Consider the following 25,034-nt stretch of genomic DNA (forward strand, 5'->3'; position numbering starts at 1 on the left):
TCACTTGAAATAAATTTTTTAAACTAATTTCCAATTAGTACTAAAACAAACTTAAACTTGCCTTAAAGTCCTTAGAAAACTTTCTTAGCAATAAAAATTTTAGTTAAAATTAAATCTTTTTAAAACATAAAATAAGAGATACAACAAATTCCCATTAAACAACTACAACTTAGGAAAATATGATAAAATACTATAAAAAGCTACTCCATATAAAGCTGGACAGACAATCGTATCAGTATGTTTGTATGAATGCATTAAATTTAGTTAGTTACTGTAAATAATACAAGTGTAAGAGATGATGTCCCTTTACATTACATATAACTTGACTTAACAAAATCAATACAAAAATTTTTTTATTGGAAATAATATATTCGAGTAGACAGCTTATAGTTAAGACGAGTGAACATTAAAAAAAGAGATGAATGTCCAGTAACAAGGACATTGAAGTAAATTGTAAGTATAGATACTTGCATACACACACACAATTGAGTAAAGTAGAAAAACATTTACATGCATGTTTTGTAGCAGGTATTTAGATAAGAGTAAACATGTGTAAATGTTGTTGAATAAGTATTCTATTTAGGATTTTTGTTCAATTTTGCAAATGTTTGCAATGCAAAAAGGACTTAAAGAAAAGTTTGCTATATATTTTTATGAAATTTATATAGAAAATGTAAAATAATAAAATAAATTAATTTAAATTGTATTTATAAGTTTTCTAAGAGTTTCCATCCACAAAGTACCTAAACATGCTTCTATTCTAATTTAATACTTGTTCATTTAGTTTAGTTCAGTTCTAGTTCTGTTTTAGTTCTGTTCTAGTTCTGTTCTAGTTCTGTTCTAGTTCTGTTCTAGTTCTGTTCTAGTTCAGTTCTAGTTCAGTTCAGTTCTAGTTCAGTTCTAGTTCAGTTCTAGTTCTGTTCTAGTTCTGTTCTAGTTCTGTTCTAGTTCTGTTCTAGTTCTGTTCTAGTTCTGTTCTAGTTTTGTTCTAGTTTTGTTCTAGTACTATTCTAGTACTGTTCTAGTTCTGTTCTAGTTCTGTTCTAGTTCTGTTCTAGTTCTGTTCTAGTTCTGTTCTAGTTCTGTTCTAGTTCTGTTCTAGTTCTGTTCTAGTTCTGTTCTAGTTCTGTTCTAGTTCTGTTCTAGTTCTGTTCTAGTTCTAGTTCTGTTCTGTTTCTAGTTCTGTTCTAGTTCTGTTCTAGTTCTGTTCTAATTCTGTTCTAGTTCTGTTCTAGTTCTGTTCTAGTTCTGTTCTAGTTCTGTTCTAGTTCTGTTCTAGTTCTGTTCTAGTTCTGTTCTAGTTCTGTTCTAGTTCTGTTCTAGTTCTGTTCTAGTTCTGTTCTAGTTCTGTTATAGTTCTGTTCCAGTTCTGTTCTAGTTCTGTTCTAGTTCTGTTCTAGTTCTGTTCTAGTTCTGTTCTAGTTCTGTTTCTAGTTCTGTTCTAGTTCTGTTCTAGTTCTGTTCTAGTTCTGTTCTAGTTCTGTTCTAGTTTGCTCTAGTTCTGTTCTAGTTTTGTTTTAGTTTTGTTCTAGTTTTGTTCTAGTTTTGTTCAAGTACTGTTCTAGTTCTGTTATGTACTAGTTCTGTTCTAGTTCTGTTCTAGTTCTGTTCTAGTTCTGTTCTAGTTCAGTTCTAGTTCAGTTCTAGTTCAGTTCTAGTTCTGTACTAGTTGTTCTAGTTCTGTACTAGTTCTGTACTAGTTCTGTTCTAGTTCTGTTCTAGTTCTGTTCTAGTTCTGTTCTAGTTCTGTTCTAGTTCTGTTCTACTTCTGTTCTAGTTCTGTACTAGTTCTGTTCTAGTTCTGTTCTAGTTCTGTTCTAGTTCTGTTCTAGTTCTGTTCTAGTTCTGTTCTAGTTCTGTTCTAGTTCTGTTCTAGTTCTGTTCTAGTTCTGTTCTAGTTCTGTTCTAGTTCTGTTCTAGTTCTGTTCTAGTTCTGTGCTAGTTCTGTTCTAGTTGTTCTGATTCTGTTCTTGTTTTGTTCTAGATAAGTTTAGTTTTGCATTTAGCAGCTAATCTGGTTTTTAGGGCCTTTTTCCCGTAATAGTTTCATTTCATATGATACTTATCTTAAAGTTTACTGAAGTAATGCTTTAACAAATTTACATATTTGTAGAAATTTTCATTTTTACACAAACTATTCTCTTTCAACACATTTAATGTAAACAACAAATTTTTGCATAAATTTAAATAAATAAAAACTTTAAACTAAAGTTTTTCTTCTTCAGTAATTTGCTGTGTTAAAACACCTGCTTGAAATATTGAATTTTAATTAGTTTTTAATGAAATAAATAATAGAATCTTGCATATAAAACGTATGGAAAATGTAGAGAAATTTAAGAAATATTTTAACATTTGCAAAATTAATTAAACAATTAAAATTGTTTATAAATTATTTACAAATCTCGTATGTGGAAAATAAATCTCTATTTATGGTTGCCTAGTGGGAAATTGCTAATGAGTTTTTCCTGTAAATGTTGTTAAAATTAAATGAAGTGATATCACTTCTATTGAAGTTATTTGAAATCTTTAGTTTACCTTCCATTAGGATTTATTTAATTAAGTTTCTATTTATTAGTTAAACACTTTAGTTTTTAAATAATAAATGTTTTTTCTACTCTCTCTCTCTTTTAAAACTACTTAAATAAGCATTTATTTTTTCCATGTTATGTGTTCTTTTCTACTAATTAGCTGCTTTATTATACATTTTATTTTATTACATGTTATGCAGTTTTAAGTTCGTATAAGATTGAGTTTAAGTAGAGAAAAGACAATTTTCGATTTTTTCTTGTTTGTAAGAATTTTGAAAGTTTTTAAATTTTGTTAAGGGTGGCGTATGAGTAATATTTAATTTGTGGTAATTTGGTTATTAGGCATTTTTGTTAGGAAAATATTAAGGGATTTTAATGAAATTTGGTGGAGAAGAAGAAAACAATATTGCCTTTATGATAAATAATATTTAAAATGTAAATTTTAAGTTTTTGTTGAAAAATATTTTAAATTAAAATATTTTTTTTTAATTTTCTTTGACTTTTCACTTTCCACTTAGTTAAAAAGTCCTTAATTATTTGTTTTCTCACGCTTTTGTTAAATTGTAGTTTTGCTTTAATTAAGTTATTATTTTCATTATATTTTCATATTAATAGCAAATATAGTTTGCCTTTTTATACACAGTATAATTTCCTTTGTATACTATGATTACTTTTTTTATATTATAATGAATATTTTTTTATTATGGTGCTTAATATTTTGCAGCATTTATACGATTTAAATGTGAATTTATTCATAAATTATCTGTATTATTTTTTTATTATCAATTTAATAATATTAATCATACGCTACAGTGACTAAATATGTATATTTTAGGAAATATAAAGAAATTGTTATAAATATCGATAAATTTGCCAAAGAAATCCTTTAAGGAATTAATCAGAAAACAATGAATTCCTTAGAAATTCAGTTGCCGTTAAGAAAAGCTTAAGAAATATTAGTTTTTTGGAAAATAAATGACAATAGATAATATCTTGTAATATCTAGAACAAAACTATTATTTGTCAATAAGATTATTTAATAAATTGTAATTGAAGTGAAAAATATTTCGAAATTATTGTTTATTTAATGAATTTTTCTAAGCATTAAAATTTTTGCTAATGGTGGCGTATGATATTAATTCTTAGGAAAGTAAGAAATTTGTTCTTTTTGTTCAGTAAATATCAAGCAATTTTAATGAAATTTGGTACAAATCAACACAACCAAATATACTTTCCATTTTTAAACTGTTTCCTAATAAATTATAAGAAAATTATAAGAATCTTCACTATTATTTTTGATTTACAATAATATATAATTATTTTTTTATTTTATATTCCAAAACCACTGTAAATCATATATGCATATTTTTTTTAATTCATTTATTTATTGTTCATCACTTACATACTTGTTTGTCTGTCTGTATGTTTAACAATTTAAACATTAATTTATATCCAAAATGAATCATGATGGAAAACACTTCCGTTATTCATTCAACATATTTATCAGTTTAAATGAATTTAATTTAAATAAAAGTTTTTAAATTGCAATAAAATTGCCAACTAAAAATTATATATTTGGAGAATAATAGATAGAAATATGATTTGCAAAAAGCAATGAAATGTGAAATAAATTAAAGATAACGATTAATTAAATTCTAGTTAATTTTTCAATTGTTCAATAGTTCTAAACCAGGTATAGTTCTGTTCTAATTCTGTTCTAGTTCTGTTCTGTTCTAGTTTCTGTTCTAGTTCTGTTCTAGTTCTGTTCTAGTTCTGTTCTAGTTCTGTTCTAGTTCTGTTCTAGTTCTGTTCTAGTTCTGTTTCTAGTTCTGTTCTAGTTCTGTTCTAGTTCTGTTCTAGTTCAGTTCTAGTTCTGTTCTAGTTCTGTTCTAGTTCTTTTCTAGTTCTGTTCTAGTTCTGTTTCTAGTTCTGTTCTAGTTCTGTTCTAGTTCCTTTCTAGTTCTGTTCTAGTTCTGTTCTAGTTCTGTTCTAGTTCTGTTCTAGTTCTGTTCTAGTTCTGTTCTAGTTCTGTTCTAGTTCTGTTCTAGTCTGTTCTAGTTCTGTTCTAGTTCTGTTCTAGTTCTGTTCTAGTTCTGTTCTAGTTCTGTTCTAGTTCTGTTCTAGTTCTAGTTCTAGTTCTGTTCTAGTTCTGTTCTAGTTCTGTTCTAGTTCTGTTCTAGTTCTGTTCTAGTTCTGTTCTAGTTCTGTTCTAGTTTCTGTTCTAGTTCTGTTCTAGTTCTGTTCTAGTTCTGTTCTAGTTCTGTTCTAGTTCTGTTCTAGTTCTGTTCTAGTTCTGTTTCTAGTTCTGTCTAGTTCTATTCTAGTTCTGTTCTAGTTATGTTCTAGTTCTGTTCTAGTTCTGTTCTAGTTCTGTTCTAGTTCTGTTCTAGTTCTGCTCTAGTTCTGTTCTAGTTATGTTCTAGTTCTGTTCTAGTTCTGTTCTAGTTCTGTTCTAGTTCTGTTCTAGTTCTGTTCTAGTTCTGTTCTAGTTCTGTTCTAGTTCTGTCTAGTTCTGTTTCTAGTTCTGTTTCTAGTTCTGTTCTAGTTCTGTTCTAGTTCTGTTCTAGTTCTGTTCTAGTTCTGTTCTAGTTCTGTCTAGTTCTGTTCTAGTTCTGTTCTAGTTCTGTTCTAGTTCTGTTCTAGTTCTGTTCTAGTTCTGTTCTAGTTCTGTTCTAGTTCTGTTCTAGTTCTGTTCTAGTTCTGTTCTAGTTCTGTTCTAGTTCTGTTCTAATATGTTCTATTCTGTTCTAGTTCGGTTCTAGTTCTGTTCTAATTATGTTCTAGTCTGTTCTAGTTCTGTTTCTAGTTCTTTATAGTATTTATAGTTCTGTTTCTTAGTTTCTGTTATAGTTCTGTTCTAGTTCTGTTCTAGTTCTGTTCTAGTTCTGTTTCTAGTTCTGTTGTTAGTCTTTAGTTCTGTTCTAGTTTGTTCTAGTTCTGTTCTAGTTCTGTTCTAGTTTTGTTTTAGTTCGTTCTAGTTCTGTTCTAGTTCTGTTCTAGTTCTGTTTTAGTTCTGTTCTAGTTCTGTTCTAGTTATGTCCTAGTTCTGTTCTAGTTCTGTTCCAGTTCTGTTCTAGTTCTGTTAAATTTTTAATCAAAAAGTAAAAAATGAAAACTGTGTCCCTGAAAATATCAATATTTTGTGGCCAAAGTTCTATCGTAAATTAATTTTATCATGGTCACATTTTCTATTTTATATTTGTGCTAAAAAATTGTTATAAACTAAAAATGTTTAACCTCTAAATTGCATTTTATGTTTGTTACTTTATCTTTTCGTGGGTTTATGCTCGTTGCCATCAATGAATTTGTTCAACATTTTAAGTTCATCGTTTTAATTCCGCCTGAATAGTTGCAATACGTTTTTTTTTTTTTTGTTGCCTTTATATATTTGGCGGAAAATATGACAATCTACAACATTTAACAGAAAACGCCAGCAAACAAGCTAAGCTATTTAAAGGACATTGTTGTACAAAAATATTAAAAATGGAAACGGAAAGTTAACAGCTGTTAAAGGGAGGAAAGTGAAAAAAAGAAAAAATAGGAAACATCTACAAAAAAAAGAATCCCATCATTGCTAGCTGCACCCCGTCTTGTTTGTCCAGAAGTAGTGTTTAAGACATTTTCAAGTTCCTTTGGCATTTTAAGCAAAACTAAATTCTGTTAAAACGTTTTTTTTTTTTTATCTTAATAAAAAAAAATCTTTGTCTGTTGGTTTTCTGTTATTAAATTAAAAGGTTCTTTTAAAATAATATTTAGTTATTTCAGTGGCATTTTATTAAAGCAAATATAAAGGAATATTAAAAACTGTAAAAATGAGATTTATTTTTTTGAAGGATTCAGGCGATCCGATTTTTTTTTGTTTGGGCAGTGTCTGTCTGGTCGTTAACACTGAATTCATTAAGAATGTTTTATTTATATTCAGCGCGTTTATGTATTTCCCTTTTGGCAGGGAAAAAACACACGCAACCATTAAACAGTGAAGTGCAAAATAATTAATGTGTAATGTATGAAAAAACGAATTTTATAAATAATCAAATATCAATCATACGCCTTCAAGGACAAAAATCTAAAATTCTTAAGCCACATTTTATAAATGAAAAATGTAAGATTTTTTTATAAATTCTAAATAAAAAAATACAAAACTATTCCAAAATAAATAAATCCACTATGAAGGGTTCATTCCATTCTTAGTGTTACTTCCCACTGTATTTATTTTATATTATTTTCATATTTGTCCCTATAACACAGCTCATGTTTTTGTACATTTGTTCTACCACCCCCAACATTTCCCTCTACTCATCCATTAAACCTCTATTTTTCTCCATTTATTTTTAAGTGGCATGAGAGGATTTTCTCTTCTGTGGTTGTCAAAACGGAAACGCTTGTGGTGGATTGTAAAATAATAAATGGAATAATTCAAAGATAGTAAGACAGAGAAAGAAAGTGGTTAAACAGAAAAACACAAACCATCCCACGGACAGATAGACAGACCGACCAACCGACCATTTGAGCAGCTAACCAACAAATAAAATTTTATTTACATAAATAATTAATAACCTACAAATTAGATTTAAATAGAAATTCACACAGTTTTTTTGTGGAAACCGACAACAACAAAAAAATACATTACAGACAGGTCCACAAACCACAGTAATATTTAAGACCCCTTAGACACAATTAAAATATAAATGAACAAAGTTTAAAATATTGCAAGAAAAAATTGTTAAAAATTTAAACAAATTAAACAATGATTAAAGAAACCGGACAGTCTAAGGAAAGAACAAAAAGAGAACAGAACTAGAACAGAACTAGAATAGAACTAGAACAGAACTAGAACAGAACTAGAACAGAACTAGAACAGATCTAGAACAGAACTAGAACAGAATTAGAACAAAACTAGAACAGAACTAGAACAGAACTAGAACAGAACTAGAACAGAACTAGAACAGAACTAGAACAGAACTAGAACAGAACTAGAACAGAACAAGAACAGAACTAGAACATAATTAGAACAGAACTAGAACAGAACTAGAACAGAACAAGAACAGAACTAGAACAGAACTAGAACAGAACTAGAACAGAACTAGAACAGAACTAGAACTAGAACAGAACTAGAACAGAATCAGAACAGAACTAGAACAGAACTAGAACAGAACTAGAACAGAACTAGAACAGAACTAGAACAGAACTAGAACTAGAACAGAACTAGAACAGGACTAGAAACAGAACTAGAACAGAACTAGAACAGAACTAGAACAGAACTAGAACAGAACTAGAACAGAACTAGAACAGAACTAGAACAGAACTAGAACAGAACTAGAACAGAACTAGAACAGAACTAGAACAGAACTAGAAACAGAACTAGAACAGAACTAGAACAGAACTAGAACAGAACTAGAACAGAACTAGAACAGAACTAGAACAGAACTAGAACAGAACTAGAACAGAACTAGAACAGAACTAGAACAGAACTAGAACAGAACTAGAACAGAACTAGAACAGAACTAAACAGAACTAGAACAGAACTAGAACAGAACTAGAACAGAACTAGAACAGAACTAGAACAGAACTAGAACAGAACTAGAACAGAACTAGAACAGAACGAACAGAACTAGAACAGAACTAGAACAGAACTAGAACAGAACTAGAACAGAACTAGAACAGAACTAGAACAGAACTAGAACAGAACTAGAACAGAACTAGACAGAACTAGAAACAGAACTAGAACAGAACTAGAACAGAACTAGAACAGAACTAGAACAACTAGAACAGAACTAGAACAGAACTAGAACAGAACTAACAGAACTAGAACAGAACTAGAACAGAACTAGAACAGAACTAGAACAGAACTAGAACAGAACTAGACAGAACTAGAACAGAACTAGAACAGAACTAGAACAGAACTAGAACAGAACTAGAACAGAACTAGAACAGAACTAGAAAAACTAGAACAGAACTAGAACAGAACTAGAACAGAACTAGAACAGAACTAGAACAGAACTAGAACAGAACTAGAACAGAACTAGAACAAACTAGAACAGAACTAGAACAGAACTAGAACAGAACTAGAACAGAACTAGAACAGAACTAGAACAGAACTAGAACAGAACTAGAACAGAACTAGAACAGAACTAGAACAGAACTAGAACAGAACTAGAACAGAACTAGAAGAACTAGAACAGAACTAGAACAGAACTAGAACAGAACTAGAACAGAACTAGAACAGAACTAGAACAGAACTAGAACAGAACTAGAACAGAACTAGAACAGAACTAGAACAGAACTAGAACAACTAGAACAGAACTAGAACAGAACTAGAACAGAACTAGAACAGAACTAGAACAGAACTAGAACAGAACTAGAACAGAACTAGAACAGAACTAGAACAGAACTAGAACAGAACTAGAACAGAACTAGAACAGAACTAGAACAACTAGAACAGAACTAGAACAGAACTAGAACAGAACTAGAACAAACTAGAACAACTAGAACACAAACAAACTAGAACAGAACTAGAACAACTAGAACACTAGAACACAACTAGAACAGAACTAGAACAGAACTAGAACAGAACTAGAACAGAACTAGAACAGAACTAGAACAGAACTAGAACAGAACTAGAACAGAACTAGAACAGAACTAGAACTACAACAGAACTAGAACAGAACTAGAACAGAACTAGAACAGAACTAGAACAGAACTAGAACAGAACTAGAACAGAACTAGAACAGAACTAGAACAGAACTAGAACAGAACTAGAACAGAACTAGAACAGAACTAGAACAGAACTAGAACAGAACTAGAACAGAACTAGAACAGAACTAGAACAGAACTAGAAACAGAACTAAGAACAGAACTAGAACAGAACTAGAACAGAACTTAGAACAGAACTAGAACAGAACTAGAACAGAACTAGAACAGAACTAGAACAGAACTAGAACAGAACTAGAACAGAACTAGAACAGAACTAGAACAGAACTAGACAGAACTAGAACGGAACTAGAACAGAATTAGAACAGAATTAGAACAGAACTAGAATTGAACTAGTAAACAAATAATTTTTATATCGTTAATGTACTTTTCTTATTTCTTTTTTATTAACTTAGTGGTGGCGTATGATTAATATTTAGTCTTTGGTATATGGAAAATTGGGTTTCATGTTTAGTAAATATTAAGGGATTAAAAAGAAATCGGGTTTGAATGTAGGAAGACAAATCTAAGAATGTCCTAATTTGACCATTTTTGAAGAAGGAAATAGCGTCCTTTCGTATTATGTTCAATGTAAAAGGATTTTAAAATTTAAATCTATTTTATAAATATTTAAAAATATTTTCTTTGATTTTTTAAATGCTTAATAAACTTTATTCAAGCATGAATTTAAATGCATATTGTAGGTATGTTTATAAAAGAATTATTTTTATTTATTTCATTTAGATTATAAAAATAACACATATTTCTTTATGGTATTTTCAATAATACGCTTCATTTGTTCGCTATAAAAATTGATTTGTATAAAAATTCATTTACACATATTTGCCAAATATTTTCTCTGGGGGGGGGATTTACGAGGGAATAAAATGTAAAAATGCAATAAAATTTATTACTTGTGTTTTTTTAATCCGATTAAATTGATTTTTATCTAGTTATTTAGTCACCTGATTTTTTTTTATTTAATTTTTTGGCGTATAAACTATGTGTGAAAAAAACAGATTTTAGTTTTAAATAAATTAAACAAGCATTCAGGAGGAAATATTAATTTATGAAATACTATTTTAATAGAATAAGGTAATAAAATAAAATTAATTTAAAATGTACAAATATTTTGGAAATTTTTAAAAAAATTTGGGAATATTTTTTATTTTCCCTTTTTAAACTCCTTAAAAAAAAACATTTAACTCCTTTGAACTTTTGTGTTTATAAATTGATTCTTCAATTTTAAACTTTTATTTCCCCAAATAAATCAACAAAAAAATATTTCCTTGTTTCTTTTCACTATCAGTTTATGTATTTTTTCTATGAATATTTGTTTATATGTATATTTACTTTTTTATAGTTTTTTTTTTACCATTTAAATATTCAGTTTGAAAAAATCCTTTAAAATTTATGTGTTTATATGGGTTTTCATTTTTTTTCGAACATTTTATAAAAATTCTGCTATTTTCATTGTATAAACGAACGTGAACATTTTCATTTATTTTGCGTTTTTTATACTTTTACTTCCATATTTTTTCAGTTAAAATTTTGTATTGACTCATAAACGTGAATAAATATGAGCACAATATACAAATGCATTTTTATATTTAAAGAAGAAATACAATTTGACAAGGCAATAAAAATACAAAAAAAAAAAAAAAAAAAAAAAAAAAAACAATGTCATCATTCACACTTAATCAAAAATATCCAAATATGGTTGATATATTTTCGCTTAAAAAAATTAACAAAAAAAAAACAGAAACTAAACTAATACTAACTTAATTTCATTTATTAATTAGATTTCAAACTGGTTCTAATATTATTCTTACATTCCACCAAAATTTATTTATTCTCTAAATTACTACATAATTAATATCAATCATACGCCACCACTAACAAATTAGTTAAATATTAATCACCTTATTTATAAAAAATTTTGTATGCAAAATTGTCTTACTTCCAGTTTTAGTTCAATTCTAGATCAGTTCTAGTTCAGTTCTAGTTCAGTTCTAGTTCAGTTCTAGTTCAGTTCTAGTCAGTTAGTTCAGTTCTAGTTCAGTTCTAGTTCAGTTCTAGTTCAGTTCTAGTTCAGTTCTAGTTCAGTTCTAGTTCAGTTCTAGTTCAGTTCTAGTTCAGTTCTAGTTCAGTTCTAGTTCAGTTCTAGTTCAGTTCTAGTTCAGTTCTAGTTCAGTTCTAGTTCAGTTCTAGTTCAGTTCTAGTTCAGTTCTAGTTCAGTTCTAGTTCAGTTCTAGTTCAGTTCTAGTTCAGTTCTAGTTCAGTTCTAGTTCAGTTCTAGTTCAGTTCTAGTTCAGTTCTAGTTCAGTTCTAGTTCAGTTCTAGTTCAGTTCTAGTTCAGTTCTAGTTCAGTTCTAGTTCAGTTCTAGTTCAGTTCTAGTTCAGTTCTAGTTCAGTTCTAGTTCAGTTCTAGTTCAGTTCTAGTTCAGTTCTAGTTCAGTTCTAGTTCAGTTCTAGTTCAGTTCTAGTTCAGTTCTAGTTCAGTTCTAGTTCAGTTCTAGTTCAGTTCTAGTTCAGTTCTAGTTCTAGTTCAGTTCTAGTTCAGTTCTAGTTCAGTTCTAGTTCAGTTCTAGTTCAGTTCTAGTTCAGTTCTAGTCAGTTCTAGTTCAGTTCTAGTTCAGTTCTAGTTCAGTTCTAGTTCAGTTTAGTTCAGTTCTAGTTCAGTTCTACTTCAGTTCTAGTTCAGTTCCAATTCAGTTCTAGTTCAGTTCTAGTTCAGTTCTAATCAGTTCCAGTTCAGTTCTAGTTCTGTTCAGTTCTGTTCTAGTTCTGTTCTGTTCTAGTTCTGTTCTAGTTCTGTTCTAGTTCTGTTCTAGTTCTGTTCTAGTTCTGTTCTAGTTCTGTTCTAGTTCAGTTCTAGTTCAGTTCTAGTTCAGTTCTAGTTCAGTTCTAGTTCAGTTCTAGTTCAGTTCTAGTTCAGTTCTAGTTCAGTTCTAGTTCAGTTCTAGTTCAGTTCTAGTTCAGTTCTAGTTCAGTTCTAGTTCAGTTCTAGTTCAGTTCTAGTTCAGTTCTAGTTCAGTTCTAGTTCAGTTTTAGTTCAGTTTTAGTTCAGTTCTAGTTCAGTTCTAGTTCAGTTCTAGTTCAGTTCTAGTTCAGTTCTAGTTCAGTTCTAGTTCAGTTCTAGTTCAGTTCTAGTTCAGTTCTAGTTTTGTTCTAGTTCAGATCTAGTTCAGTTCTAGTATCGTTCTACTTCTGTTCTAGTTCATTTCTAGTTCAGTTCTAGTTTTAGTTCAGTTTTAAATTAATTAAAGTGTTTTCAAACTTTATCACATGTCGTTATGATTGATATTATTTTTTTAACTCGGCAGCAGTATTAATCATACGCCTCGTCTTTATTTAATTAAGTTATCGAATATTTTAAGCCTTTTGTGAAATATGTATTTTATATAAAGTTTAAAATCTTTTTCAGTTTTATTTGTTCTATTTGATTAATAAATTGTTAATGCAAAATTTGTCTTAAACAAATATGCTTAAATAGCAAATATTCTTGACGAATTTATTAACACATACATATGTATGTATGCTGCCTATAGATTTAGCGCAATCTTTCCCCTCATTGTTTTTTATTCTGTGAACTATGTGTGTACATATGAGTAAATTTTTATTGTTTTATTAATTTGATTTGTTAGATTAACATGACATTTGTAATTCTATTCAATTAAAAATTAACAAAAAGTTTTTTTTTTGTTTTTTGTTTTGTTGAGTAGATGTTTGTCAAGTAAAAATAAAAGTTTGGCGTATATTTGAGAACAAATAATGTAATGTATGTTGTAGTTTTGATTTGTTAGCGATTTTTTGTTCTGATTTGCTTTCTTACAGTATAAAAGTTTTAAGCGTTGAGGGTTGCAGAAGTTGTGAACTTTTCTGTGTGTTAAATAGAAAATAAACACAATTTTGTCTTAACGTTGCAAATTAAGGAAATTAGTTTTTGATGGAAATTGTTGAGTACGTTTTAAAAGCAACTTGTCAGTATTTTTTGGATAAACAAGTGAGGCGAGGAAAAAAGTTATAATTGTGGTAGAAGTTACGTGATATTTTTTGGCCAAATAAAAATACTTAAGAGAAATTTTGTTATAATTATAGCAAAAAGTAACTAAAATGTAAGTTTTTAGAAAATTAGAGCAAACTTTGTTAACATGTTTGTCTGAGGAAGTTTTAACTCAGACCACTTTTTCTTGAGAATATTATAATTAACAAATTAAGAAAATATTTATTGAATTACTTCATTATATTAGCTCTGTTTAATAATTTTGCCTTAAAATTTAATTTCATTTCCTCTTCCTTTGCCAGAAATTTCTAATTATTTCACGCCTGATTGTGAAGTTTAAACCAAATATTTACCACCATTTGTTGTATTATTTGAAGTATAATTATTTGTCATTTGTAATTTTTGTTATTTTTATTATTTATTACAAAAAACCTACAGAATTTTCAATTGATTTATGCAATTAAATTGTAAGTGGTTTTATATCTGGCAGCATAGATATGTAGTAGTGGCTGACCACAATCCAAACATGAATTAGTTAAAAATAGAAAATTTAAAATACATATTAGGTAGACCAAAAAGCTTTTGACATAAGAAAACAAAATTGTTTAAAAATATCAATCATACGCCCTGTTATTCAGAAAGTAATAACTTTTAAATTATAAGATTTACAGCAAATCCTTACAAAGCAAAATTAGCAAAAACCACTAACTTTCAGAATAAGTACCAACTTCGTATATATCCTGTTAAAACTCAATCTAAGCTACGAAGCTTAGAACTTGTACAAAGCGATATTCAAAAGTCAATTTGGCTTAAGACTCAGAGAATTTTTTAGGTTACCTAATACTTTGGTTTTTTTTTCTTTACTCTAATTTCAATTTATGTCAGCTTTTATTTAAATAAATTGTAAATTCTATAATGACCAAAAATTGCCTTAAAATAATTTATCATATTGTATGGCCTAACACAATTATAGAAAATGTATTTTTAATTCTTTATTCAACAAAAATTCACATACAACTTTACACATGTAAACAGTTTAATAAATTTAAATTTTTTTAAATTTTTCTATATGAAAGTTTATTTTTTCAGTTTTAGTTCTGTTCTAGTTCAGTTCTGTTCTATTTCTGTTCTAGTTCTGTTCTATTTCTGTTCTAGTTCTGTTCTAGTTCTGTTCTAATTCTGTTCTAGTTCTGTTCTAGTTCTGTTCTAGTTCTGTTCTAGTTCTGTTCTAGTTCTGTTCTAGTTCTGTTCTAGTTCTGTTCTAGTTCTGTTCTAGTTCTGTTCTAGTTCTGTTCTAGTTCTGTTCTAGTTCTGTTCTAGTTCTGTTCTAGTTCTGTTCTAGTTCTGTTTCTAGTTCTGTTCTAGTTCTGTTCTAGTTCTGTTCTAGTTCTGTTCTAGTTCTGTTCTAGTTCTGTTCTAGTTCTGTTCTAGTTCTGTTCTAGTTCTGTTCTAGTTCTGTTCTAGTTCTGTTCTAGTTCTGTTCTAGTTCTGTTCTAGTTCTGTTCTAGTTCTGTTCTAGTTCTGTTCTAGTTCTGTTCTAGTTCTGTTCTAGTTCTGTTCGTTCTGTTCTAGTTCTAGTTCTGTTCTAATTCTGTTCTAGTTCTGTTCTAGTTCTGTTCTAGTTCTGTTCTAGTTCTGTTCTGTTCTAGTTCTGTTCTAGTTTAGTCTGTTCGTTCTGTTCTGTTCTGTTTTCTGTTCTAGTTCAGATCTAGTTCAGTTCTAGCTCAGTTCTAGTTCAGTTTTAGTTTAGTTCTAGTTTAGTTCTAGTTCTGTTCTAGTTCTGTTCTAGTTCTGTTCTAGTTCTGTTCTAGTTCTGTTTAGTTCAGTTCTAGTTCAGTTCTAGTTCAGTTCTAGTTCAGTTCTAGTTCAGTTCTAGTTCAGTTCTAGTTCAGTTCTAGTTCAGTTCTAGTTCAGTTCTAGTTCAGTTCTAGTTCAGTTCTAGTTCAGTTCTAGTTCAGTTCTAGTTCAGTTCTAGTTCAGTTCTAGTTCAGTTCTAGTTCAGTTCTAGTTCAGTTCTAGTTCAGTTCTAGTTCAGTTCTAGTTCAGTTCTAGTTCAGTTCTAGTTCAGTTCTAGTTCAGTTCTAGTTCAGTTCTAGTTCAGTTCTAGTTCAGTTCTAGTTCAGTTCTAGTTCAGTTCTAGTTCAGTTCTAGTTCAGTTCTAGTTCAGTTCTAGTCAGTTCTAGTTCAGTTCTAGTTCAGTTCTAGTTCAGTTCTAGTTCAGTTTAGTTCAGTTCTAGTTCAGTTCTAGTTCAGTCTAGTTCAGTCCTAGTTCAGTTCTAGTTCTGTTCTAGTTCTGTTCTAGTTCTGTTCTAGTTTGTTCTAGTTCTGTTCTAGTTCTGTTCTAGTTCTGTTCTAGTTCTGTTCTAGTTCTGTTCTAGTTCTGTTCTAGTTCTGTTCTAGTTCTGTTCTAGTTCTGTTCTAGTTCTGTTCTAGTTCTGTTCTAGTTCTGTTCTAGTTCTGTTCTAGTTCTGTTCTGTTCTGTCTAGTTCTGTTCTAGTTCTGTTCTAGTTCTGTTCTAGTTCTGTTCTAGTTCTGTTCTAGTTCTGTTCTAGTTCTGTTCTAGTTCTGTTCTGGTTCTGTTCTACTTCTGTTCTAGTTCTGTTCTAGTTCTGTTACAGTTCTGTTCCTAATTATGTTCTAGTTGTTTTTTTTTTAACAATTTTTAATTTTCTTTCGAAAATTTCTTCAAGTGTTCGTATAACCCAAAATGTACATTCTTAATGTTTAAACAAATTGTATGAAATACCAACAAGCTACTCATACTGTTTAATTTCTCATATTATTAAAATAAGAAATGTCATTTACATACTCAAACTCTTATATACAGTTAAAACATTTACAACAACCACAAATATTCACACAATGATTCTCATATTAATATGAAAACTTTCCTAGAGAAGTTTTACTAAACAGAAATAACAACAAAAAGGAGAATAACATTTATCCTTGCCATAATCAACCAAAAACATCATGAACATATAACTATTATGATAATAATGATGATGATGATTATAATAATTATTTACATATATAAACAAACAAAAAGAAAAACCAAAATTGTCATTGTAATCAAAAGCATTTACACATACATATTAACACACGCGCTTTCAGACGTAATATAATATAGACAGTTAGACTCAAACTCAGGGCTTGTTGTAATAATATTTTGCTAAAAAGTAGTACAAAATTTACTACTTTTTAAAAATTTGTTTTACGAATAGTGTTTTATAAACTATGATATTTTGTAGTTAAAAATAACAAAATCAATTTTTTTTTTTTTAAAAGTAGTATTTCTACTACTATTTTTAAAGTTGATCAAAATTCAAAAATTTCTTCAATTTCGACATGTCTAAAGAAAAATAAACCAATTTCTGACGAAAAATTTATAAAATTTTTTACATTTTGTAAAAAAGTAGTAAAAAATTTACTACTTTTTGAAAAATTTGTTTTAAAAATTGTGTTTCCTTAAGTTATACTTTATAAACAATAATATTCTAAAGTTAAAATAACAAATTTAAAATTTTTGGAAAAAGTAGTATTTCTACTACTATTTTTAAAGTTGTTTAAAATCGAAAATTTTATTAAATTTTGACATTTCTAAAGAGAAATAAATCTTATTTCCAACAAAAAATTTATAAAATTTTTAACATTTTGTAAAAAAGTAGTAAAAAATTTACTACTTTTTGAAAAAAAAAATGTTTTAAAAATAGTGCTTTCTTAAAGTATACTTTATAAACAATAATATCCTGTAGTTAAAAATAACAAATTTAAAATTTTTTGTAAAAGTAGTATTTCTACTACTATTTTTAAAATTGTTTAAAATGGAAAATTTTATTAAATTTTAACATGTCTAAAGAGAAATAAATCTATTACCGACAAGAAATTAATAAAATTTTTTACTTTTTGCAAAAAAGTAGTAAAAAATTTACTACTTTTTTAAATTTGTTTTTATAGTGTTTTTTTGAAGCATATTTTATAAACTATGATATTTTGTAGTTAAAAATAACAAATTTTGAGAATTTAGAAAAAGTAGTATTTCTACTACTATTTTTTAAGTTGTTTAAAATCAAAAAATTTATTAAAACTTATCATGTCTTAAAAGTAACAAACCTATTCCAAATAAAATTTTTAAAAATATACTACTTTTTGCAGAAAGTAGTAAAAAATGTTCTATTATTGTACAGTAAGTATAATGAGAGTTTAGGCGTTCTCATTATTTAGCAAAACATTGAAGGGAATGTTTGCTTGTTTATATTTTGTACATAATTTTTTGTTTTCTGTGTTTATTTTTGTTGTTATTATTATCTGTAGTGTTAATATATGTTTGTGTGTGTGTGTGTGTTTTTATGGTTCAAGGTTATATTTCAGTTTACTTGTCGCTTTCTCCCTAACAGCAACCCCAAAAACAAATCTCTGCTGCTTCCTTGCTTGTGTTTTTTGTCTTTGTATTTTCTACAAATGTCAATGTTAAACCTTTTGTAAATAAAACATTAGATAATGATAATCATTTTCAACATTATCATCAAGTTCATAATTTGTAAGTAAAGAGAGAAAGAAATTTTTTTCATTTAATATTTCATTTTCATGTTTAAATTTAGGTTTTTATTTAAAATACATTTGAAAAAATTATATGAAATAAATGTTTGTCTTTATGTTAATATCATTTCTTTTATATCTTTAAAATTTACTTAATATTAATGGAAATTTTTTATGTTGTCAAGATTTTTCTGTTATTGTTTGTAATTTAACAATAGAATATAATTTTGGCAGGAAATGAATTTGTTAATGGGGAGTGAGTTATTATTAATGTGGTTTGAATTTGTAGGATAATATATATGATTTTGTTAAACAGCTGTTTTTTCTTCTTTGGGGAGGAAAAATATTTAAAGTTTTAAGATTTTAAACAACTTTAAAAATAGTAGTAGAAATACTACTTTTTCAAAATTATATTAAATTTATTATTTTTAACTACATAATATTATTGTTTTAAAGTATACTTCAAGAAAATCTTGTCAAAAAGTAGTAAATTTTTGACTACTCTTTTCCAAAAAGTTAAAAATTTTAATTTTTTACGGGAATAGGTTTATTTCTCTTTAGACATGTCAAAATTTAATAAAATTTTCGATTTTAAAGCATTTTAAAAATAGTAGTAGAAATACTACTTTTTCAAATATGTTCAATTTCTTATTTTTAACTACAGAATATTATTGTTTATATAATATACTTCAAGAAAACTGTATTTGTAAAACAAGTTTAAAAAGTAGCAGATTTTTTACTACTTTTTTTGAAAATGTTTAAAATTTTATAAATTTTTTGTCGGGAATAGGTTTATTTCTCTTTAGACATGTTAAAATTTAATAAAATTTTCGATTTTAAACCATTTTAAATTTAGTAGTAGAAATACTACTTTTTCAAATAATGTTTAATTTTGTATTTTTTACTACAGAATATCATAGTTTATAAAATATATTCCAAGTAGACACTATTTATAAAACAATTTTGTTAAAAAGTAGTAGAATTTTTACTACGTTTTTCAAAATGTTTAAAATTTTATAAATTTTTTTCTCGGGAATAGGTTTATTGCTCTTTAGATATGTGAAAATTTAATACAATTTTCGATTTTAAACCATTTTAAAAATAGTAGTAGAAATACTACTTTTTTCAAATATGTTTAATTTCTTATTTTTTTCTACAGAATATTATAGTTTATAAAATATATTCCAAGGAAACACTATTAGTAAAAAAAATTTTTCAAAAAGTAGCCGATTTTTTACTACTTTTTTCAAAATGTTTAACATTTTTTAAATTTTTCGTCGGTAAAAGGTTTATTTCTCTTCAGACACGTCAAGATTTAATAAAATGTTCGATTTTAAACCATTTTAAAAATAGTAGTAGAAATACTACTTTTTGAAAATATATTATTTTTTTTATTTTTAACTACAGAATACTATTGTTTAATAAACATACTGAAGATTTCATAGTATTTCACAAAATTTTTTTCAAAAAGTTGCAATGTTATAGTAAATTTTTATATATTTTTCGCTTCATTTTACTGTTGCTCCTGATTTACTTGTCATGCATTCAGTCTTCTTTTCTCCTCACAACCTAATTTCTGTAATTTTGTCATCAATCTTTTTGCTATTTGTTTCTGCCCCTAACATATTAATTTAATTTTTAAGCACTTCTCAGTTTTTATGTTTTTAACAACAGTAAACAACTCCTAACAAAATTACAATAATTCCAGGCAATAAAAAAAAGGAATTTTCGTTTTTAAGAAATCGTAAAATCGTTTGTAAAACATAAAAAATGCAACGATATAAAATAGAAAAAAAGCGTGCCAGAAAACAATTTATCAAATCAACATTTATTATGACCCTTAACTCTCATAAAAATGTAAATCACAGAAAAAATACACAAAAACATAAAATATATTTAAAAGACATCTTCAAACGCACAAAACAACGGACCAAACACCGTCTGAGCAAAAGAAAACAACAAACAAATATTAAAAACGTGTTTGGTTTTAAGCCAAAAAGGAGCCATTAAATGGCATGAATACAATTTTTTATGAATTAATATAACGAGAATTTGCATAAAATAGCGCAATTTTAACAGTGGTTTAGATTTTTGCAATGAAACCCAGGGAATATTTGAAAAAACAAATTATTTTTACAATTCAGATTCTATTCCTAGTTCAGTTTTTGAACAGTTCAAGTTCTGTTCTAATTCTGTTCTAGTTCTGTCTAGTTCTGTTTAGTTCTGTTCTAGTTCTGTTCTAGTTCTGTTCTAGTTCTGTTCTAGTTCTGTTCTAGTTCTTTTGTTCTGTTCTAGTTCTGTTCTAGTTTGTTCTAGTCTGTTCTAGTTCTGTTCTAGTTCTGTTCTAGTTCTGTTCTAGTTCTGTTCTAGTCTGTTCTAGTCTGTTCTAGTTCTGTTCTAGTTCTGTTCTAGTTCTGTTATTCTAGTTCTGTTCTAGTTCTGTTCTAGTTCTGTTCTAGTTCTGTTCTAGTTCTGTTCTAGTTCTGTCTAGTTCTGTTCTAGTTCTGTTCTAGTTCTGTTCTAGTTCTGTTCTAGTTCTGTTCTAGTTCGTTCTAGTTCTGTTCTAGTTCTGTTCTAGTTCTGTTCTAGTTCTGTTCTATGTTCTGTTCTAGTTCTGTTCTAGTTCTGTTCTAGTTCTGTTCTAGTTCTGTTCTAGTTCTGTTCTAGTTCTGTTCTACTGTTCTGTGTCTGTCTGTTCTAGTTCTGTTCTAGTTCTGTTCTAGTATCTGTTCTAGTTCTGTTCTAGTTCTGTTCTAGTTCTGTTCTAGTCTTTCTACGTTCTAGTTCTGTTCTAGTTCTAGTTCTAGTTCTGTTCTAGTTCTGTTCTAGTTCTGTCTAGTTCTAGTTCTGTTCTAGTTCTGTTCTAGTTCTAGTTCTAGTTCTGTTCTAGTTCTGTTCTAGTTCTAGTTCTGTTCTAGTTCTCGTTCTAGTTCTGTTCTAGTTCTGTTCTAGTTCTGTTCTAGTTCTGTTCTAGTTCTGTTCTAGTTCTGTTCTAGTTCTGTTCTAGTTCTGTTCTAGTTCTGTTCTAGTTCTGTTCTAGTTCTGTTCTAGTTCTGTTCTAGTTCTGTTCTAGTTCTGTTCTAGTTCTGTACTAGTTCTGTTCTAGTTCTGTTCTAGTTCTGTTCTAGTTCTGTTCTAGTTCTGTTCTAGTTCTGTTCTAGTTCTGTTCTAGTTCTATTCTAGTTCTGTTCTAGTTCTGTTCTAGTTCTGTTTTAGTTCTGTTCTAGTTCTGTTCTAGTTCTGTTCTAGTTCTGTTCTAGTTCTGTTCTGTTTTAGTTCTGTTCTGTTTTAGTTCTGTTCTGTTTTAGTTCTGTTCTGTTTTAGTTCTGTTCTGTTTAGTCTGTTCTAGTTCTGTTCTAGTTCTGTTCTAGTTCTGTTCTAGTTCTGTTCTAGTTCTGTTCTAGTTTCTGTTCTAGTTCTGTTCTAGTTCTGTTCTAGTTCTTGTTCTAGTTCTGTTCTAGTTCTTTTCTAGTTCTTTTCTAGTTCTTTTCTAGTTCTGTTCTAGATCTGTTCTAGTTCTGTTCTAGTCCTGTTCTTGTTCTTTTCTAGTTCTGTTCTAGTTCTTTTCTAGTTCTTTTCTAGTTCTTTTCTAGTTCTGTTCTAGTTCTGTTCTAGTTCTGTTCTGTTCTGTTCTTTTCCTGTTCTAGTTCTGTTCTAGTTCTGTTTTATTTCACTTCTTGTTCTGTTCAGTTCTAGTTGAGTTCTAGTTCAATTACAGTTTGTTCTAGTTCATTTCTATTTAATTTTTAGTTAATTACTAGTTCATTTTTAATTCAATTCTTTAATTTCTTTTCAAAAACATGAATTAAATCATAACATTTGCATGCATGTTGAAAATTTAATGCAAAACCTATTTTCACGGCATGCAATTCAAAATATGTCAAAATTGAATACCAAAGATTTTGTGGCAACAGAACTCCTCTACCTTCCCTCTTCCCACATAAGTTTTCTTTTATGTGTATATGTGTCTGCGTATAATTTTCCAGATGTTTATATGACCACAATCAAGAAAATCCTTTAAATCTTTTCTTTACCGTTACAAATAATACAAATACATGCACGCAAAACCATTTACACACGTTTACTTACATGCATACATAAGTTGTTATTGTTTTTTTATTGAATTTGTGCATGAATGTGTGTGTATATTTACATTTGTTGGCTGGCTGTTCACAAGATTGATAAATTTATTTTATTTTTCTCTTTTCTTAGCAAAAACGAAAATGATATTTTTGTAACAACAACATGCATTTACACCCACAATATTTTTCCCTCCCACCACTTTCTCCCTAACGTTCTTTATGGGAAAACATCCAAGCGTAGTTGCTTGTGGTTGTTGTATTTATTTAACTGTACATAAATATACACCGAGACATACTCGTGCAGACAGTTATAAACAAAATTTTCCTTTTTTATTCATACTTTGGGTGAGAAATCTTACATTGGGGAACATGCCTATAGTAGGAGTAAGCTTAAGGAAGAGGAAATGGGCAAGAGGGAGAAAATATAAGTTGAAAACAGGGATGGTAAATTCCGAACAAGTTTTAGTTCTATTCTAGTTCAGTTCTAGTTCATTTCTAGTTCAGTTCAGTTCTAGTTCAGTTCAGTTCTAGTTCAGTTCTAGTTCAGTTCTAGTTCAGTTCTAGTTCAGTTCTAGTTCAGTTCTAGTTCAGTTCTAGTTCAGTTCTAGTTCAGTTCTAGTTCAGTTCTAGTTCAGTTCTAGTTCAGTTCTAGTTCAGTTCTAGTTCAGTTCTAGTTCAGTTCTAGTTCAGTTCTAGTTCAGTTCTAGTTCAGTTCTAGTTCAGTTCTAGTTCAGTTCTAGTTCAGTTCTAGTTCAGTTCTAGTTCAGTTCTAGTTCAGTTCTAGTTCAGTTCTAGTTCAGTTCTAGTTCAGTTCTAGTTCAGTTCTAGTTCAGTTCTAGTTCAGTTCTAGTTCAGTTTAGTTCAGTTCTAGTTCAGTCTACTTCAGTTCTAGTTCAGTTCTAGTTCAGTTCTAGTTCAGTTCTAGTTCAGTTCTAGTTCAGTTCTAGTTCAGTTCTAGTCAGTTCTAGTTCAGTTCTAGTTCAGTTCTAGTTCAGTTCTAGTTCAGTTCTAGTTCAGTTCTAGTTCAGTTCTAGTTCAGTTCTAGTTCAGTTCTAGTTCAGTTCTAGTTCAGTTCTAGTTCAGTTCTAGTTCAGTTCTAGTTCAGTTCTAGTTCAGTTCTAGTTCAGTTCTAGTTCAGTTCTAGTTCAGTTCTAGTTCAGTTCTAGTTCAGTTCTAGTTCAGTTCTAGTTCAGTTCTAGTTCAGTACTAGTTCAGTTCTAGTTCAGTTCTAGTTCAGTTCTAGTTCAGTTCTAGTTCAGTTCTAGTTCAGTTCTAGTTCAGTTCTAGTTCAGTTCTAGTTCAGTTCTAGTTCAGTTCTAGTTCAGTTCTAGTTCAGTTCTAGTTCAGTTCTAGTTCAGTTCTAGTTCAGTTCTAGTTCAGTTCTAGTTCAGTTCTAGTTCAGTTCTAGTTCAGTTCTAGTTCAGTTCTAGTTCAGTTCTAGTTCTTCAGTTCTAGTTCAGTTCTAGTTCAGTTCTAGTTCAGTTCTAGTTCAGTTCTAGTTCAGTTCTAGTTCAGTTCTAGTTCAGTTCTAGTTCAGTTCTAGTTCAGTTCTAGTTCAGTTCTAGTTCAGTTCTAGTTCAGTTCTAGTTCAGCTCTAGTTCAGTTTTAGTTTGGTTCTAGTTCAGTTTTAGTTTGGTTCTAGTTCAGTTTTAGTTTGGTTCTAGTTCAGTTCTATTTCAGTTCTAGTTTCTTAAGGTTATTACCAAATCGATATTTTAATTTCCATCCCTGGATTGTAACCAAACACCAACGACAACAATAATAATAAAGAAAAAGATAACTGCATTTCAATTATTGGAATATTCTCATGTTTGTTGGACATCAACAACAACAGAAATAATAATAACATCAGCATCAACATCGTCATCGCTTTCATGTTTATCATCATAATGAAGATAATCATCATGATAATGATACAAAAAGTAGATCAAAAGAAGACTTTATGGAAATAATGTAGACAATTAGATGACAAGTTAAGACGACTTGGGCAGGAGGTATTGTTAAGCCATTTTTGATATGAATGTAATTAAATGGAAAAAATCATTTGAAATATTTTGGAGAAAAATATTTAATTGATAATTAATTTGATGAGAAATGTCTAATGTAGCATAAGATTTACATAAAGTGTTAATTAATAATTAAAAAAAAAATCAACCAGACGTATACTTGATGTTCATAATTAAATATTACTCATACTCCACAATTGTATTAGAATAAAGTTTTTAAATTTTAAAAATTTTCTTTTTGTCACATTTTCTTGTTAGCTAACACTCATTACCTAAAGTAGGGTTTATTCAGTTTATAAATAAAAATATATCCTGCAGTGTCGCGCTCACTTTTACTATTTCTTTTTTTATAGTAGTTTTTTTTTTAATTTTTGCGTTTATTTTTTGTCTTTCTTGTTTTTTTTCATTTAACATTTTTTAATAATGTTTCAACGTTATTTAATGAAAAAGTGCAATTGTTTGGAAGGTTTTATTGATTTTCAATGCAGTGGGTTGAGTGGGTTTATGTCAGACAGGCTAGTTGGCTGGCTGATGGTCAAATGGCTATGACTGTGTTTCATGAATAATTATTTGTTTTTTTTTAATTTTGAAAAAAATCTTTAGTTAAATATTTTTTGTAATTGTTTTTCCACTCTTACATTTATTTAATTATTTTTTTGCTTTCTATAAAATTAATTTTCATTTAATTTTTATTTTTTTATTCACAATTTGCTTTACTAAACTCTTTCCTCTTTTTCCCCTTTTTCTAGTTAAAATCCAAAAGTCTTACCCATTTAGATGGCCTTGAATCGGAAATGGTTTGCAATCCTGCTAAAAACTCAAATAATGTAAGTGGATTTAGATTTTTTTAATTTTTTCTTATTATTTTCTATTAAATTTTCTGCTATTTTAAGTTTTACATTTTATTAGTGTTATTGAGTAGTATGAATATTTAAAATAAGAATAACTGCACTGGCTTTTATGTGAATGTTGAATAGCACGTTTGTTTAGATGTTTAAAATAGCTAAAAAAAATATTTTTCTTTTACAAAGAAAAGAAATATTTTAGTAGAATTTAATGCCGATAACAACCGATAACATAAATTTTGTAAACTGAAAGTTATCAATATCTTTTTTAAATGGGCTTATCCTTTGCCTTTACACTAGAACTAGAACTTCAACTGAAGAAGAACTGAACTAAAACTGAA

The 25,034-nt window shown here is 28.6% G+C and overlaps 1 protein-coding gene across 1 annotated transcript in view; it reads left to right on the forward strand.

The window, feature by feature from the left end:
• LOC119606439 (probable serine/threonine-protein kinase DDB_G0282963) overlaps window positions 1-24,675 on the forward strand; it is a gene marked incomplete at its 3' end in the record, with an annotated part of 135,043 nt that extends 110,368 nt beyond the window's left edge. The window contains exon 4 of the mRNA XM_037959953.1: window positions 24,598-24,675. Within this exon, the coding sequence (XP_037815881.1) occupies window positions 24,598-24,675 (78 nt within the window). The remainder of the gene's footprint in view (window positions 1-24,597) is intronic.
• Window positions 24,676-25,034: the final 359 nt, after the last annotated feature.

The sequence above is a fragment of the Lucilia sericata genome, unplaced genomic scaffold (genome assembly GCF_015586225.1).
Source record: "Lucilia sericata isolate MDLA Ls3-8-SP2 unplaced genomic scaffold, ASM1558622v1 Contig000585F_arrow, whole genome shotgun sequence".
In the NCBI taxonomy this organism is placed as follows: Eukaryota; Metazoa; Arthropoda; class Insecta; order Diptera; family Calliphoridae; genus Lucilia; species Lucilia sericata.